The following is a 13,698-nucleotide window of genomic DNA, read 5'->3' as shown; positions in this document are numbered from 1 at the left end:
GAAACAGCCTAAATTGTGCCAGGTGAGGTTTAGATTGGATATCTGGAAACAATTCTTCACAGAGAGGATTGCTGGGCATTGGAACAGGCTGCCCAGGGAAGTGGTGGAGTCACCATCCCTGGAGATTTTTAAAACACACATAGACGAGGTTCTTAGGGACATGGCTTAGTACCAGAGTTAGGTTATGGCTGGACTTGATCTCAAGTGCCTCTTCCAACCACAAAGATTCTATTAGTGGGCAAAGATTTCAGGAGTGGGGGTAGCAGTGGAAGGCAGTTGGGGACTACCCTGCACTGGTCCCAGCCAGCCCTGCACCAGATCTTCCTCCACCAATACTCAGACATTTCATGGTGTGTTGTGCTTCTGTGAAAACACATTTAAGAACCAGCAGTAAATGCTGCAGTGCACAGCAGCACCAGTACCACCCCCGAGGCGACTGTAGATGCTACAGAGTCGAACAACATGTACTTTCTCAAGAACTTTATTATTTTCCTACCACTCTTTCTAAAAATGACTGATTTTTATATTACTTTCTTTGATAAAAGATGAATATATGTTTGCCTCTTCATCTGATAGTCAGTTAATCCAATCATTTTTTTTTATGCTAATGCTAGAATAGGTGTACAGCTAATACATGACACTACTGTATAACTGAACTGTATGTTTACAAAACAGATTAGAGCCTATTAAACGCTCAATCTATCAGACTATTCTTATGATACTGAACAAGTACTTCAGCTTCGGATGATGATCTTGTTATCCAGTGCAGATCAGTGCTGAGTCTGGTTGACAAGTTATCAGGGGTTCTGTATGCATCTCATGTAATGAAACAAGTCTATTTTGCAGCTGTTCTTTCCATGTGTCTCTGTAAAGCAGTATGAAATACTTCCACGGCAAAGTCGACATCCTTTTTAGTAATGCACATAGGAGGTTTAATTCTGAATGTCTAAAAACGGGAAAAAAAAGGAAATCCTTAACACTGCATGGAAAAAAATACAGCTTCTAACAGCCCATCCGGGTCAGTGCTCACCTTCTGCCCCCAAAAATCTAACCAGAAGTGTGAAAAATAATATTGTAGGAGAATAGCAGTGTAGGGACTGAGGCTTCTTATAAATGCATTTTGAAGTGGGGCCATTTTGGACTTCGCTGCATCCAACTCCTCACTTCACTCTTGTGACAAAGCAACTGCCTCCAAAAGAGACCTGACTAGAGTAGGTCACATTTGCATCTCTGTTATTCCAGACAGAGCTAGTATAAAACATTAGATGGGTTTGTGTTAAGAAAGAACAGAGACATAAGTGTATCTTCCTTTTTGGCAGCTTTGCCACAGGGAAAAGTAATACCTATGGTGAGTGGCAGCCTTCTGCATTGTGTCAGCTGATTCACTCTTATACTACAGGGTTTTTTTAAGGCTTCTAAGGGGATGTAGTAACAGAGAATCACTAAATGCTAACTTTCATTTAGAGTACTATAGTTTCATTGCATGTTGATCAGAAAGGGTTCTCTGCACAGTTCAACTTGTCAAGAACTTAGGTTCTCAAATCCAAACGTTTGATCTATATTATAATGTTTCCAAGAGTATTTAACTTCCATAAGAATCTTAAACTTTCAGTTTAATTTTTTCTGTCATCATATCCCAGGACTTTATGCAGCAAGAGTGGAATATCGGTCTCTCCCACCCACAACACCCAACGGATAAACAGAGAAATTCACAGATGAACAGTACTCTCATGAGACAGAATCAGATTTTACTGCACTCAGAACTGCAGCCTGTTACCCATGTTCTTGTCTGTGCCTTGTGGAAGAGCTGATGAGGCGACAGATGCAGTGTCCTACTTATTTTAGCCATACTTCATCTATTCAATACTGGAGCTGCTTTCTCTGTCAGAGGGGTTTATCAAACTGACCAGCCCTAGGGCAACTCTCTGCTGTTAATTCTCATGCTGGAAGAAGCTGGTGACACTGTGCCCTGGGTACAGCATGATGCATCTTCCATTGGGGTGGGCTGATGCCCATTCACGGGAGATTTTCACTTTCAGGCTGCATTGCAAAACATGCTATTTATAACATTTGAAATTATCATCCAGTGGAATGTTATCAGCTCTCCAGAATGAAAGAACTGGCAAAACCAAACTTGCTCTGTGCTAACAGGTGAGACGATAACCTAAACAGTAGCAAAGACTTAGCAGACCTGAACATTGCCTATTTCTTCTGATTTACACACATTATAGTAAATTGCTTTTCTAGGGGAGATCATCCCTCTCAAGGAAAATTGCAAGCTTAGAGTTAGTTCAGCACACTTGAAAAGAAACAAATAGCTCCTGCTGAATTTGTGAATTATGCAAAATTAAACGGAGCTAGTTCCCAAGAGTATATGTTTTCTAGTTTATTTACTAAATTAATTTGGCTTGAGGGAAATGACATGTTTTTCACCAGTACAGAAAATAAGCTTTATGTAACCAGAGGTTCAGTACCTGACTGTAGAGTCCTCCTCTGCCGATCAGAATCCCCATGTCTTTACAGTCCTCCCAGATCTGACTGACTTCCTCAGCTGGAAGAGGGCGGCGACTGTCCTAAGGAAAATGAACATTAAACTTCATTTAGGTATTCTAAATTAGTTATATGAAAAAGATGTATATTCCAGCCTCTCCAATAAATCCCATCCCTATCTCTGACTGAAAACATTACCTGCATAACTTATCTGCTTTTTAAGATGAGTTTATGCAATTAAGGTAGACAAGTCAGTGTTTTCTCAAAGCTTGTGAAATATTTTGTGTGCTGGAATGTCCTGGCTAATTTTTAACCAGAGTTATGTTTTCTCACTTCACTAGCTGTTTTTTTAATATAAAATGTTCCTATTACTCCAACTGAAATAAAACGTGATAAAGCTTTCAACGACACTGTAAATTGAAGGGAATAAAGTAAATTACTAACCTTATCTGTCACCATTTCTATCCCAATCATAAGTCCCTTGCCACGGACATCTCCAACAATCTCGAATTTATGCCGTAGTTTAGCCAGCTCCAGTAGCATATAAGTTCCCACATCCTCACTGTTTTTTTGTAGACCATCTTCTTCAATAGCCTGGTTAAAATGGTGCACAGTGACAGTTCTGCAGGACAGGCTTCCAGTACAGTTGGTTAATCCCCATTTAGCTTGATGACACATTATGGTTAGCTCACTTCCGTCCAGAATATGTTCCTTCACTACTACAGTCCTTACATTTTTCTTCTCTTACAATCCTCAAAAGGCATCAGAGTACAATTGAACATAATATTTTGATGTTGTTTTGATAGGTGTATTTTCAAAATCTTACCAGAAATATTTTAATTATTTCTCCAATATCATGGAAAAAAGGATAATTTGACAAGGCATACCTACGTGTACTAGGCAGCCTTTTAGGAAACAACTTGGGTGTTTTAATTAGATTCATCAACATCATAATCACAATTGGGTTTTTTGGTTACTTACTCTGCTCTCCTTAATCACAGTTCTGACACGCAGCCAGGTATCAGCAATGACATGCACAAACAGCTTTATGAACTTAACATTTGCATTAAGAAAATTCATTAAGAAAATTGCCTCTCCTCTCCTCTCCTCTCCTCTCCTCTCCTCTCCTCTCCTCTCCTCTCCTCGAATTATTTCAGATCCAGGCTCCAAGGTACTTCAGATCTAAAAAGCCTAAAACAGAGTTTCAGACTTTCTTATTTGTAAACCGTTTTTTCCAAATGTTTTTATTTATATGATCAGCCATCTTATAAAATAGCTTAAAACCTCAAAACACTCAGGAAACTTACATGAGCAGAAACAGTGTCTGCTGTAATGAAGCGAGATTAAAGGAAAAAGGGTCTTTACATGATCAAGAAAAATTAAATAGTGACCTACTCCCACTGACTGATTTTCTGCTGGGTAATAAGCAAAATATGTTGCAAATTTTTATATTATCTTTTTCATGAGGGATTGTTTTTTCAAAAGGAATCCTAACCTGAAGTATTTTTAAGAATCTGGTCATTATGGCATTTTAGGCATAAGGTAAAAGTGTGGAGTCCAAACAAATTTGTTAAGTATGGGTGCCAGAGAATAAATTTGGTTTAGCTGTTTATTTCTGTACTCCTATGAAAGATTTTGCTACAGCTTTTGTTTCTCAAAAATGTTTCCTACTTTTTTATTAACAAAGTAAAGAACATAAGTAAGACAAAGAAAGATGATCCTGAAAACATAATTAGAGAATTCCTGTTCTTGCTAGAGGGATGGAAATTTTGCAGTGGAACTAACTAGGAGTTTATTTTTTTCTATACATAGGGCATAATGGCCATGTATGTATACTACATGCATATATTTCTGCATTTCATACTGTTTTAAAAAAATCTCCCCCATATAACTCTATAGTAAGAATAAATGTAGAGATTTTTCTTTTTTACTACAAGAAGGAATGTGGAATATACACATTTATATAACATTATTCCTACATCAAGAACAGCAGCTCCAACTACGCAGGCCAAAGGGCTTCCTCCAAATGTATTAATGTGAAGGTTTTGAGCCAAGGAACTTGCAATCTCTAAAATAAAAAGGACAACACTGATCACTCTTACAGTTGCCTTACATTTGTTATCAGTACTTATCTGCTTTAACTTAACAGTTAAGTTAAATTTGCTGTGCTTCAACCCTGATTCTACTGGAGACCATGCAAGAGGAACATCTTTTTTTTCCCTACAAGCAGTCTGTGCAAAATGTAATTATTTCCTAAAACTATAGTGTCTAGCAGATGCTAAACCCAGACTTTTTTAAAAAAGTCACACTTCTAACATAGGTTGCCAGTTGTGCCCTTAAACTGACATCTACAAATTTTCTTCACTAGATTTAGCCAGTCATTGTTTGAATCAAGTAGCTGACTAATGTGCTGCCTTATGTATCTGTAGTACATTGATTAGTTGATTGCAATTGAGGACTTCCAAGATCTATTACCAGCTCTACCAATGATTCACAAGGTCATCTTTGCTTCAGTTATACAATTAATCCCATTTAAATAAGGCTTTGCTCTGGTATAGCACAGCACTTGGTAGAACAAGTGAGTAATGAGAACTCAATTCGTTTGTCAAAAGATAGATTGAGACAAGGATTATTAATAAAGCTCAGCTGTTAGAACATACATCTCTACAGTAAGTAATTATTGTACACTATATTTTGTATTTGCTCTATTTTAATCCTTAGTGGAACAGAACACTTCAGATTGCATACCTTTTGTTGTAACAACAGCTGCCATTGGAAAGCCATTACCAATTCCTTTTGCCAAAGTAACAATGTCAGGGACTACATCATGTGTTTGAAATCCCCAGAAATGGCTGCCTGTCCGTCCAAAACCTGTCTGTACCTTTCAAAAGAAAAATCCAGAGAAATTCCCATTACTTTCTAACATAAAACAATATGATTACTTTTTTTCTTGTATTTCTGTTGTTACTGATTTGCATTAAACTGCAACTACATATGGAGTCAGCTCACATTAGGATCCTTATTCAGATAGCTTTGCACAAAGTACTGTTTATTTTAATGGGGTTTTTCTTTCACATATGAAAGAGATACCATATCACCGTGTCTTAGGCATGGTGAGATGCATAAATAAGCTGCAGCTTCTATTTCAAAATGGAGAGGAAATGCAGTTGCTTATCACACTTCCAAATTGCAACTCTGTGATTGCTGACTTCTACTGCAATGCTTGAGGTACATATCACCCCCTCTTTCAAGTGTTTGCTACTATTAGCTTTAGCTAAGCAAATTCAGTTTATAAATGTATTCGCAGAGGTACAGCAATCAACTCCCTCTAAAGTCTATGTATGCCAACAACAGTCATAAAAGCAAGTGTTACTGACACACCTCACATCACAGCAGGTATTTATCACCTGCATATCTGTGTAAATTTACTGCTTCCAAATGGTAAGGACCAAGGCCTGCTAATAAAAGTACCTATGTCTAAAATCAGAATACCACATAGCAGAATAAAGAAAGTAAGACTGGGAGGCTCCAATTCTTGGAAAGATGCACTGTGTTAAACTTAAGTTATGAGATATACAGCATTTCATTTAGATTATTTCCAGGCTTCCAGTTTTCATTCACTTGGATTCCTTTAAGATGACTTTCAGAGGTACCTCAAAGTCTAGAAGTCTTATGTCAAAAGAACTCACTTCATCTGAAACACAAACGCCCCCTCTTTCCCGTACTAGCTGATAAGCTTCCTTCAAGAAACCTCTTGGGTACTGAACAACTCCATTAACACCCTGCCAAGACAAAAGAGACAATCTCTTCAGGAACAGACAAGGAAACAGGAGTTCCACCGTGTGACTATGCTACAATAAGAAAAAATGCCAGCAGCCCTCAAGTAATAGTAAACCAACATGTCTCAAGTTTCTGGCTTCAGCAGTGAAACTGCTTTAAGAAGTTCCTGCTCAGGTTAGTTATTCCCATTCCACAGGGTAGTTTGCAGTTCCATTAGTTGTGCTGTTATAAATGTTTAGGAGGCCATACTGTAAGTCTGATCACTGTTTGACAGAAGCCATCAAAGATAAGCTGCCAAAATGTGTACCTTGAAAACCTCCACACTGAGAAACCCAGGAACTGTGTGTGATGACAAAGTTAACCAGAGAATTCATGACCCATCTTTCATTAATTGGTTTAAAACACTGTTTCTTCAATTTCTCTTCACCTTTCTACTTTTTATTTGAATTAGCAATTCCACTCTATATATGGGCTGCAATGGCTTCTTAAGAGTAAAGTATATAAAGGCTTAGAAGAAAGCAAGAACAGAGAACAGCTCCAATTTTCTCTGAGGTCACAGTTCTCACAATTTTTTTCTTCCCTCTATGGTTCCAAGTCTATATTATCCCTTTTTTCCTATTTAAGGACCACATATACAGAAGTTCTGAAATCCGGGTGAAGCACCAAATGAATCCTCTGGGCAGCATTGCTGGACAACTGCTAAAAATAGAGCAGACAACATGGCTGGGAAGAGGTGGAAGTGGGATTGAGTTAAAGTTTACAGAAACAGTAACGAGAAAGGCAACATGAAATTTGGATGAAGATTTTAGAAGCTAAACAATAGCATGCTCCATACTCTCTGTTTAAATGTAGAAGAAGTGTATATGTTTAATCATGATTCTCTGTATATAACTTCATGAGCAAAATTCTAGCTCCACTCAAATCAGTGACAAAAGCTGAAATTTTAAGACAATGTATCAATTCTTTCAAATATTTAAAGTGTTTAAGCTATCTAAGAATAATAAAAATAACCAGAAGTCTGTGTTTAAGATGTAGCTAAAAAATATCAAATTTGAGTGTTTCACACTGTTTCTGCTATTACAGTCAAGAAATGGCAAACTACATACTTGAATGGGTTCGGCGATAAATCCAGCTATTGTCTTTGGCACTGAGGTATTCAGAGTATCTTTGAACTGTTCAATGTACTGGTCATTTGCATGACAAACACCTGTATACAGGGGAAATAGTTCAAAGGGAATTTACTTAAAATGACATAAAACTCACTCCAAAACATGAAATTACACATCTAAGCAACAAGTATTATTTGACTGCATGGTAAATGTCATGTCTCAAATACTGAATAAAAGGCTAAGCACTAAAGGAGAGAGTGCTTTATTTTCTCTTAAACCATTTATACTCTAAGGATTGCCAGTTCCAAAGCAGCAAGGCAAAGCTGTCAGACATTAAAATGTTGCACATTATACAGGTCAGTAAGCTGCAGGTTAGAGAAAGTGTTTGTGAATCACCTACATCAGCAAAAGGAATAAGCAGACACTTTCTCACGGGTTAATAACATCAGCGTAGGACATAAGGATTTGTTAGTTTAGTGCAGGCATGAGGATTCTGGAGAATACAGCTGCGCACCTGTCTATACTGAAATAAAGAACAGAGGAGTTAGTATGGCTAATGCTCCCATTCACTAGACAGGGCAAAGCTAAAAGGAAAACATTTTGTTATGTATGCATGTTAATTAAAATACTAAGGAACACCTGTTGAAACAGTGGCAAAAATCACTGTAATTGCAGGAGAGGGGCTTTCACATTGTGCTATGTATGGAATGTTTCACCTCATATAAGACTTTTGGCCTACCGCTGGCTTCAGGTTATCCTTACTATTTATATTATTCCAAAACAAAAGCTGGAGAGCTGTCAAAACTTCAGAAACAGCAGAAAACCCCAGTCAGCATTTCTGTTCTTGCAGATGTGCTATACTGAGTTCCCCAGGTTCCAGCGTTGATCATGACAAATGCTGTAAACAAAAGCTAGGATTTTAAGAAGACATCTGAGAATATGAGGTGTCACCTGCCTAAAATTTTTCTCAGTCACAAGCAGGTGCCTGAGGTTCTCTGCAATATTTTCTTTGGTTGCCCTTGCAAATCCTAATTAGAGGTCTACCTATTCTGAGGAGGTAAATATAAGCTATTCCATAGTCCTTTAGTATTCTCTAATCTAAAAGCCAAATACTTTTTGTCATTGACCAACCTTCTGAACAGCTGCATTTTCGAATAGTTTGCACTGGAGAATCTCTACAATGGTTGCCTCCCCATGGACCACGAAAAACATCTGGTAACATTGTCTGTCAAGCATAAGAGAAATAGCTATAGATTTTATGACACCTTTCAAAGAGATGTTTTGATCATACTTAGGAATGACTACTGGAAAAGACTAAAAGAAAGTCTGTTAGAGCAAAAGAGCATACCTAGTTCAAGTGACCTGTCTGAAGAACATGTGTGGAATAATATCAAACTTCCCTCTCAAGAAATGGTAGAAGAGAGACTTGTTTTGGAAATAAGTTCAGACTATTCCATCAACAGTCACTCAACTGGTGATTTCCTTTGTTCTGTTTTTTAAGTTAGTCAGCAGTTTTGATCATCTAAGAGTAACAGCAACAATTTGAGTTGCCAGAAGTACTTCAACAATCTGAAGTATGATAAAAATCCGCACAATACAAGAAGGCAGCCAGATCTAGTAGAGTACTTACAGATTGGAAATTGGGAAGTCCAGCATTCTCAACCTGACTACTGACGAAACACAGTGCGACTGCAGGGAACACATATATTGAGCCAGGTTGGGAGGCTGCTGTAAAGAAGCCTTCCTATAGCCAGTGCTATCACTGACACAGATCAGAGTAGCACATGTCAGCTTCTAGCAGACAGAAAGTCATTCCCATCTGCTCAAGGGCAGGGTGATACCGTGTTGCCACTTATCCTCAATGGATCTCCTTAACAGCTACATCTCCTGTCTTACTGAGACGATGGACACATTCTTTATTCTAGGGGATGACCTACTTCAGACCATCTGAAAGCAGCCTTGCACAGATTTGTCAAAATAAACTAGAGAAAAGGGGTTCTGAGCTTTATTACTTTGCACCTTACATAGACTTTCATGCAAGCACCAAGCATGACTAAAGCACTGTAAAATCACAACCACTTCTGTTATGGCTGTTCTGACTCCAAATTAGCATAAAAAGAAGGAAAGGGGACTCAGCCTCTTCTTGTACTTACACAGCAGGAGCAGCTACACTGCAGTTTAGTTAGTGGCTTTGAGGATAGAAAATGTACTAATTCTTGACATATTCAAATACACTCTTGGGTTACCCAGGTTATTTTAAAAAATAATAGAAGTCTCACTGTTGAGCAGCCAAAGCCATTGGCAACACCATGCTTATAAAGACCAATAGATGTCAGTCCCAGCGCGTATGGGCTGCCTCCATGGTACGCTCCTCTGTGCAAACAAAGAGAGTACATGAACATCACTCATTTCCAAGAAGAGACTGCAGCAATATTAGTTCTGAGAAGGCATGCTTCTGAGATACAAAATACTGGGGAAAATGTGCATTGTTACACTCAAAACAAGAAGATTCCTACTGCCATTTTTTGCTCTGGTTTTGGAAGATCCATGACTGCAAATCTGCATTGGTTTCCTGAAATCTCAAATATTAAAATCGTGAGGTAATATTTGCAAGAAGAGAACAATGACTAGAACCAACAGCAATTCAGACAGTGCCTCATGAAGTTCTGCTGTAGCACCTGAGCCCTACAAAGCAAACATCTCTGTTCCGTGAATCTTGGGAACTGCTGCACTCTCCAACAGATGCTGCCAATTGTTAAACTACATGGTGGTTTGCTGACAGTTTTGTACACAAAGCAAAAGTTCATTAATGAGAATATACAAGATAGATGGGTACCGAATGTTCTGCTGAATAGAATAACAGAACAATAGAGCTGTTCATAAGAAGGCCTTTTATTCTAGTATGTGAGGCTGCCTGGGATGCACAGGAAGAACAACTGCTTACACTGGTGCTTACAAAGCACTCTCCCTGCACCACCTCTGCTGTCAGGCCAGAAGAGCTGTTTGTGTACCTGTACAGTGAACTATGGCTCAGGGATCTGGCAGAAAAATACAGCAGCAAAACAAACCAACCAAAAAATCCTTGCAACAGGCTAGCTTTCAGCCAGAGCAGTTCCCTGCTGCGGTTCACTGCACTGCCATGCCAGAAGTACCTTTGTACCCTCACAAAGAGGGGCACTGCCGGGGTGGAATGAAGGAATAAAGTAGCAATTGCTGAAGCCAGCTATGGCCCTGAACAAAGATCCACCAAAGCACATGCTGAACATGGAGACTAGATCCTTTTCTAAGTGACAAAAGCAAAAATTTCATGTTGTGCCTTGTATGCAAACTAGTCCCAATATACTGTATCAAATCTTCAGCTCCTCTTTTAATCCTCTTTGTCAAATAAAATAATTTTATAGTGTTCTCTTCAATAGATCCGAGGCTAAAGAATTCTCTATTATTTCTTGCTTGAGGCAAAGAGAGACTGACCACACAAAGGAGTTTTGTAAATATCTGTCACCATTACCTGAAACAGATGAAGTCGAAGTTACGAGTATATAGCCTTGCCATGAACATCGCCAAATCGTTGGCTTCTGACCCGCTGTTTGTTAGATAAACCACCTACAGAAGAATGCTTAGGATCAACACAGTGCACAACCACCACCTCCTTGTTTGGCATGGGACTATGTCATTTAGGAAGGTTATGAGCTACAACCTATCACTACCGCAAGGTGACTTCATAATAATAAAGCTAATATTGTCCATACACTCCAGATGAAAACTATGACCAAGACAATCTACTCAGGGAGAGTACAGAAAATCTTTAGGAGTCGGAGTCTCCAGGTTTTCCTAAGAATGGAACAGTAATTCAAAGAAAAATGGAAGTGCCTGGGTCAAACTGAGCATGACTGAATAGAGACATACTTCACACAGGTAAAAAGGGATGTACGGTGCCCCTGAATGTTAGTTACTAGGAGTGACATACACAGACACAGCCATGGAAGAGAACAGTTAAGCAGAGCTTGCTATTGGGAACAAATTTCTGAATACAGGTTCTCAGAGGTGAAAACTGCTCAAATTCTAGTGTCATAGCTGTTAAAGTTAATTTTCAGAAGTGACTGAGATTCTCCACTGCTTAAACTATGCAGATGCTTTATATTTTTTTCAACTCTTCTTCCATTTTTAAGATTCTAATAGCTTCACACTCTTCGACTGACCTAGTTTCATTTTATGACCAGCTTATTTTACCTGAAAGCAAACACAATATTTTTCTTACTGTTTCTTCATATACAAAACACGACATTTATGTGGTTTATTTATTTAAATGTCAGTAAACCTCACCACATTACTGTCAAATATTTTTCACTGTTAATTTCCATGAGCAAGCAAACTAAGGCTGGCTACATATAAGAATAGGTCACATCTTAGTTTCTTCAGTGATTTTTAAGATGGTAATGCCCCTTCATAGTGCCAACTGGAAGGACAGAACCCACAGAACCACAACTTGGGATATTATGCTTGTCTACATCTGGATCTAAAGAAAAGGCTTTGAGGACTCTATCTGACAGGCTGAAGTCCCCACACAGGTTTTCTGTACACAGATATCACGGCTCTCATGTATTAAATAAATACTTTTATATTCAATATTTCTTATAAACAGATTCCTCTCCTCCCCCTTCATCAGCCCCTCTTCCTGCCAGAAGCAAAGTACCTTAAGTGGATCTGGAAAAAGAGAAGTTAGCTTTTCAGCATATTCTTGGATTGATGGGTGCATGTAGATATTAGTGGTATGCCACAGGCGAGCAAGCTGTTTCTGGGTAGCCATAGTTACCTTCCTGCATGTAGCACAAAAAGAGACAAAGGTATTCAGTTCAACACACGTGTGCACACATACATAGACACACCTACCTGCTGCTAATTCTGAAAATACAGACACTGCACCATTTTCCAGGGGGATTAAGATACAGATGAAATGAACAAATTATTCAAAATGTAGTGGAAATTGACCTTAATGTAAGACATACACGACCATTTAGTGAACTATATCCTACTTTTAGGCTCACAGTACCACAGATTAACAAAGAACAAAACCAACATAGGTATCTCTTGTTGTATTTTACAGTATAAATCAAACAGTACCAAACTTACGGGTGACAGTGACCAACACTGACAGTGACAATTCCAGCAAAGAGATCAAGGTATCTTTGTCCTTTGTAATCAAACAACCACTGCATATGTCCTTGATGCAGCAACAATGGCTTCTTGTAATACATTCGCAGTGAAGGAGAAATACTTTGTTCACGAATCTTCTGCATACTTTCATACGAATAGGACTGAGTGGAATAAAAAAGTCAGTATACATTTATGTTTTCTGAAGAGATTTTAACAAATTCTGCCACACAGAGGGTTCTACAACCCTTTGAAGCTCAGCTTTTAAAATAAGATCGCTGTTCTGCACTCTTCCTTAGAGTTTTTCAAATCAACAATTCAGCCATAATTTATAGAATTGGCACAGGGATACATCTGTATGTTATATCCTGATTATAACACAATGGGGTTTTCACTAAACAAGCAAATTTTATAATGATGTTTAATGCACTGACTAGCAGATGAGCGTATCACTCATATCTAGTAATGAAGTCTTACTTAAATTCAGTATAATATGTATGACTTACTTTGTATTTTTCAGGTACAAAATCACAAGGAGGCATTTTTGCTTGTGTGGAGAGAGAAGTTTTCCATTTCTGCTGCCTAAAGGCAACTACAAAATAGTAAAAGATTTATCAAATGCTTATCAAAGTGCACAGCTGAGTTTCTCAACAAGCTCAGTTATAGAACACACAAGCCACAGTCAAAACAAGGTGTGTGTTTTGGGGTGGGTTTGTTTTTTTGCCTTTTTTGTTGTTGTTGGTGTTTTTTTTTGTTTGGGGTTTTTTGTTTGCTTTTGTTTTGGTTTTTTTCCTGAGATCTTTTTTTGGGAAAAAAATAGTCAAGTATCATACATGTCTAAATGCAAAATACATGTCAATTTAAAAATAAGGGGGCTTCTCTCTTATCTGCTAAAAGTGAACTTTCAGTTTCACATGGACTTTGAGAGAAGAAGATTTAAAAAAAAAAAAAAACTAATACAAATTGTTCTATCTGGAAAAGCAGGAGCAGGAATCCTCTACAAAGGCATGAGCCAGGAGCCCAGGATGATGGTGCACAGGTGGTGCTCTCGGGGACCAGGGAACAGTCCCAATAGACCTGAAGAAGGTGGGCAAAGCAGGGTCCTCTGAGAGTGCCCCACCTAAGTGGAGGAGATGAATCAGGTCCCAAGGTGCACCCGGGTAGTCCA

At 38.4% G+C, this 13,698-nt stretch overlaps 1 protein-coding gene across 1 annotated transcript; it reads right to left on the bottom strand.

Annotated features, from left to right (window-relative positions):
• Nucleotides 1–835: 835 nt before the first annotated feature.
• AGXT2 (alanine--glyoxylate aminotransferase 2) lies at nt 836–13,072 on the bottom strand (the record flags this gene model as incomplete). The annotated part of the gene is made up of 13 exons (XM_080362890.1): nt 836–946; nt 2,475–2,573; nt 2,935–3,084; nt 4,470–4,558; nt 5,239–5,371; nt 6,180–6,272; nt 7,377–7,477; nt 8,511–8,604; nt 9,659–9,752; nt 10,888–10,982; nt 12,073–12,196; nt 12,510–12,694; nt 13,037–13,072. The coding sequence occupies 13 exons, from the start codon at nt 13,070–13,072 to the stop codon at nt 836–838; spliced, it is 1,404 nt and encodes a 467-aa protein (XP_080219016.1).
• Between the last annotated feature and the right edge of the window lie 626 nt (nt 13,073–13,698).

This window comes from Nesoenas mayeri (genome assembly GCF_963082525.1).
Source record: "Nesoenas mayeri genome assembly, chromosome: Z".
Taxonomy (NCBI): domain Eukaryota; kingdom Metazoa; phylum Chordata; class Aves; order Columbiformes; family Columbidae; genus Nesoenas; species Nesoenas mayeri.
This window is presented reverse-complemented; position numbering and strand designations above follow the sequence as displayed.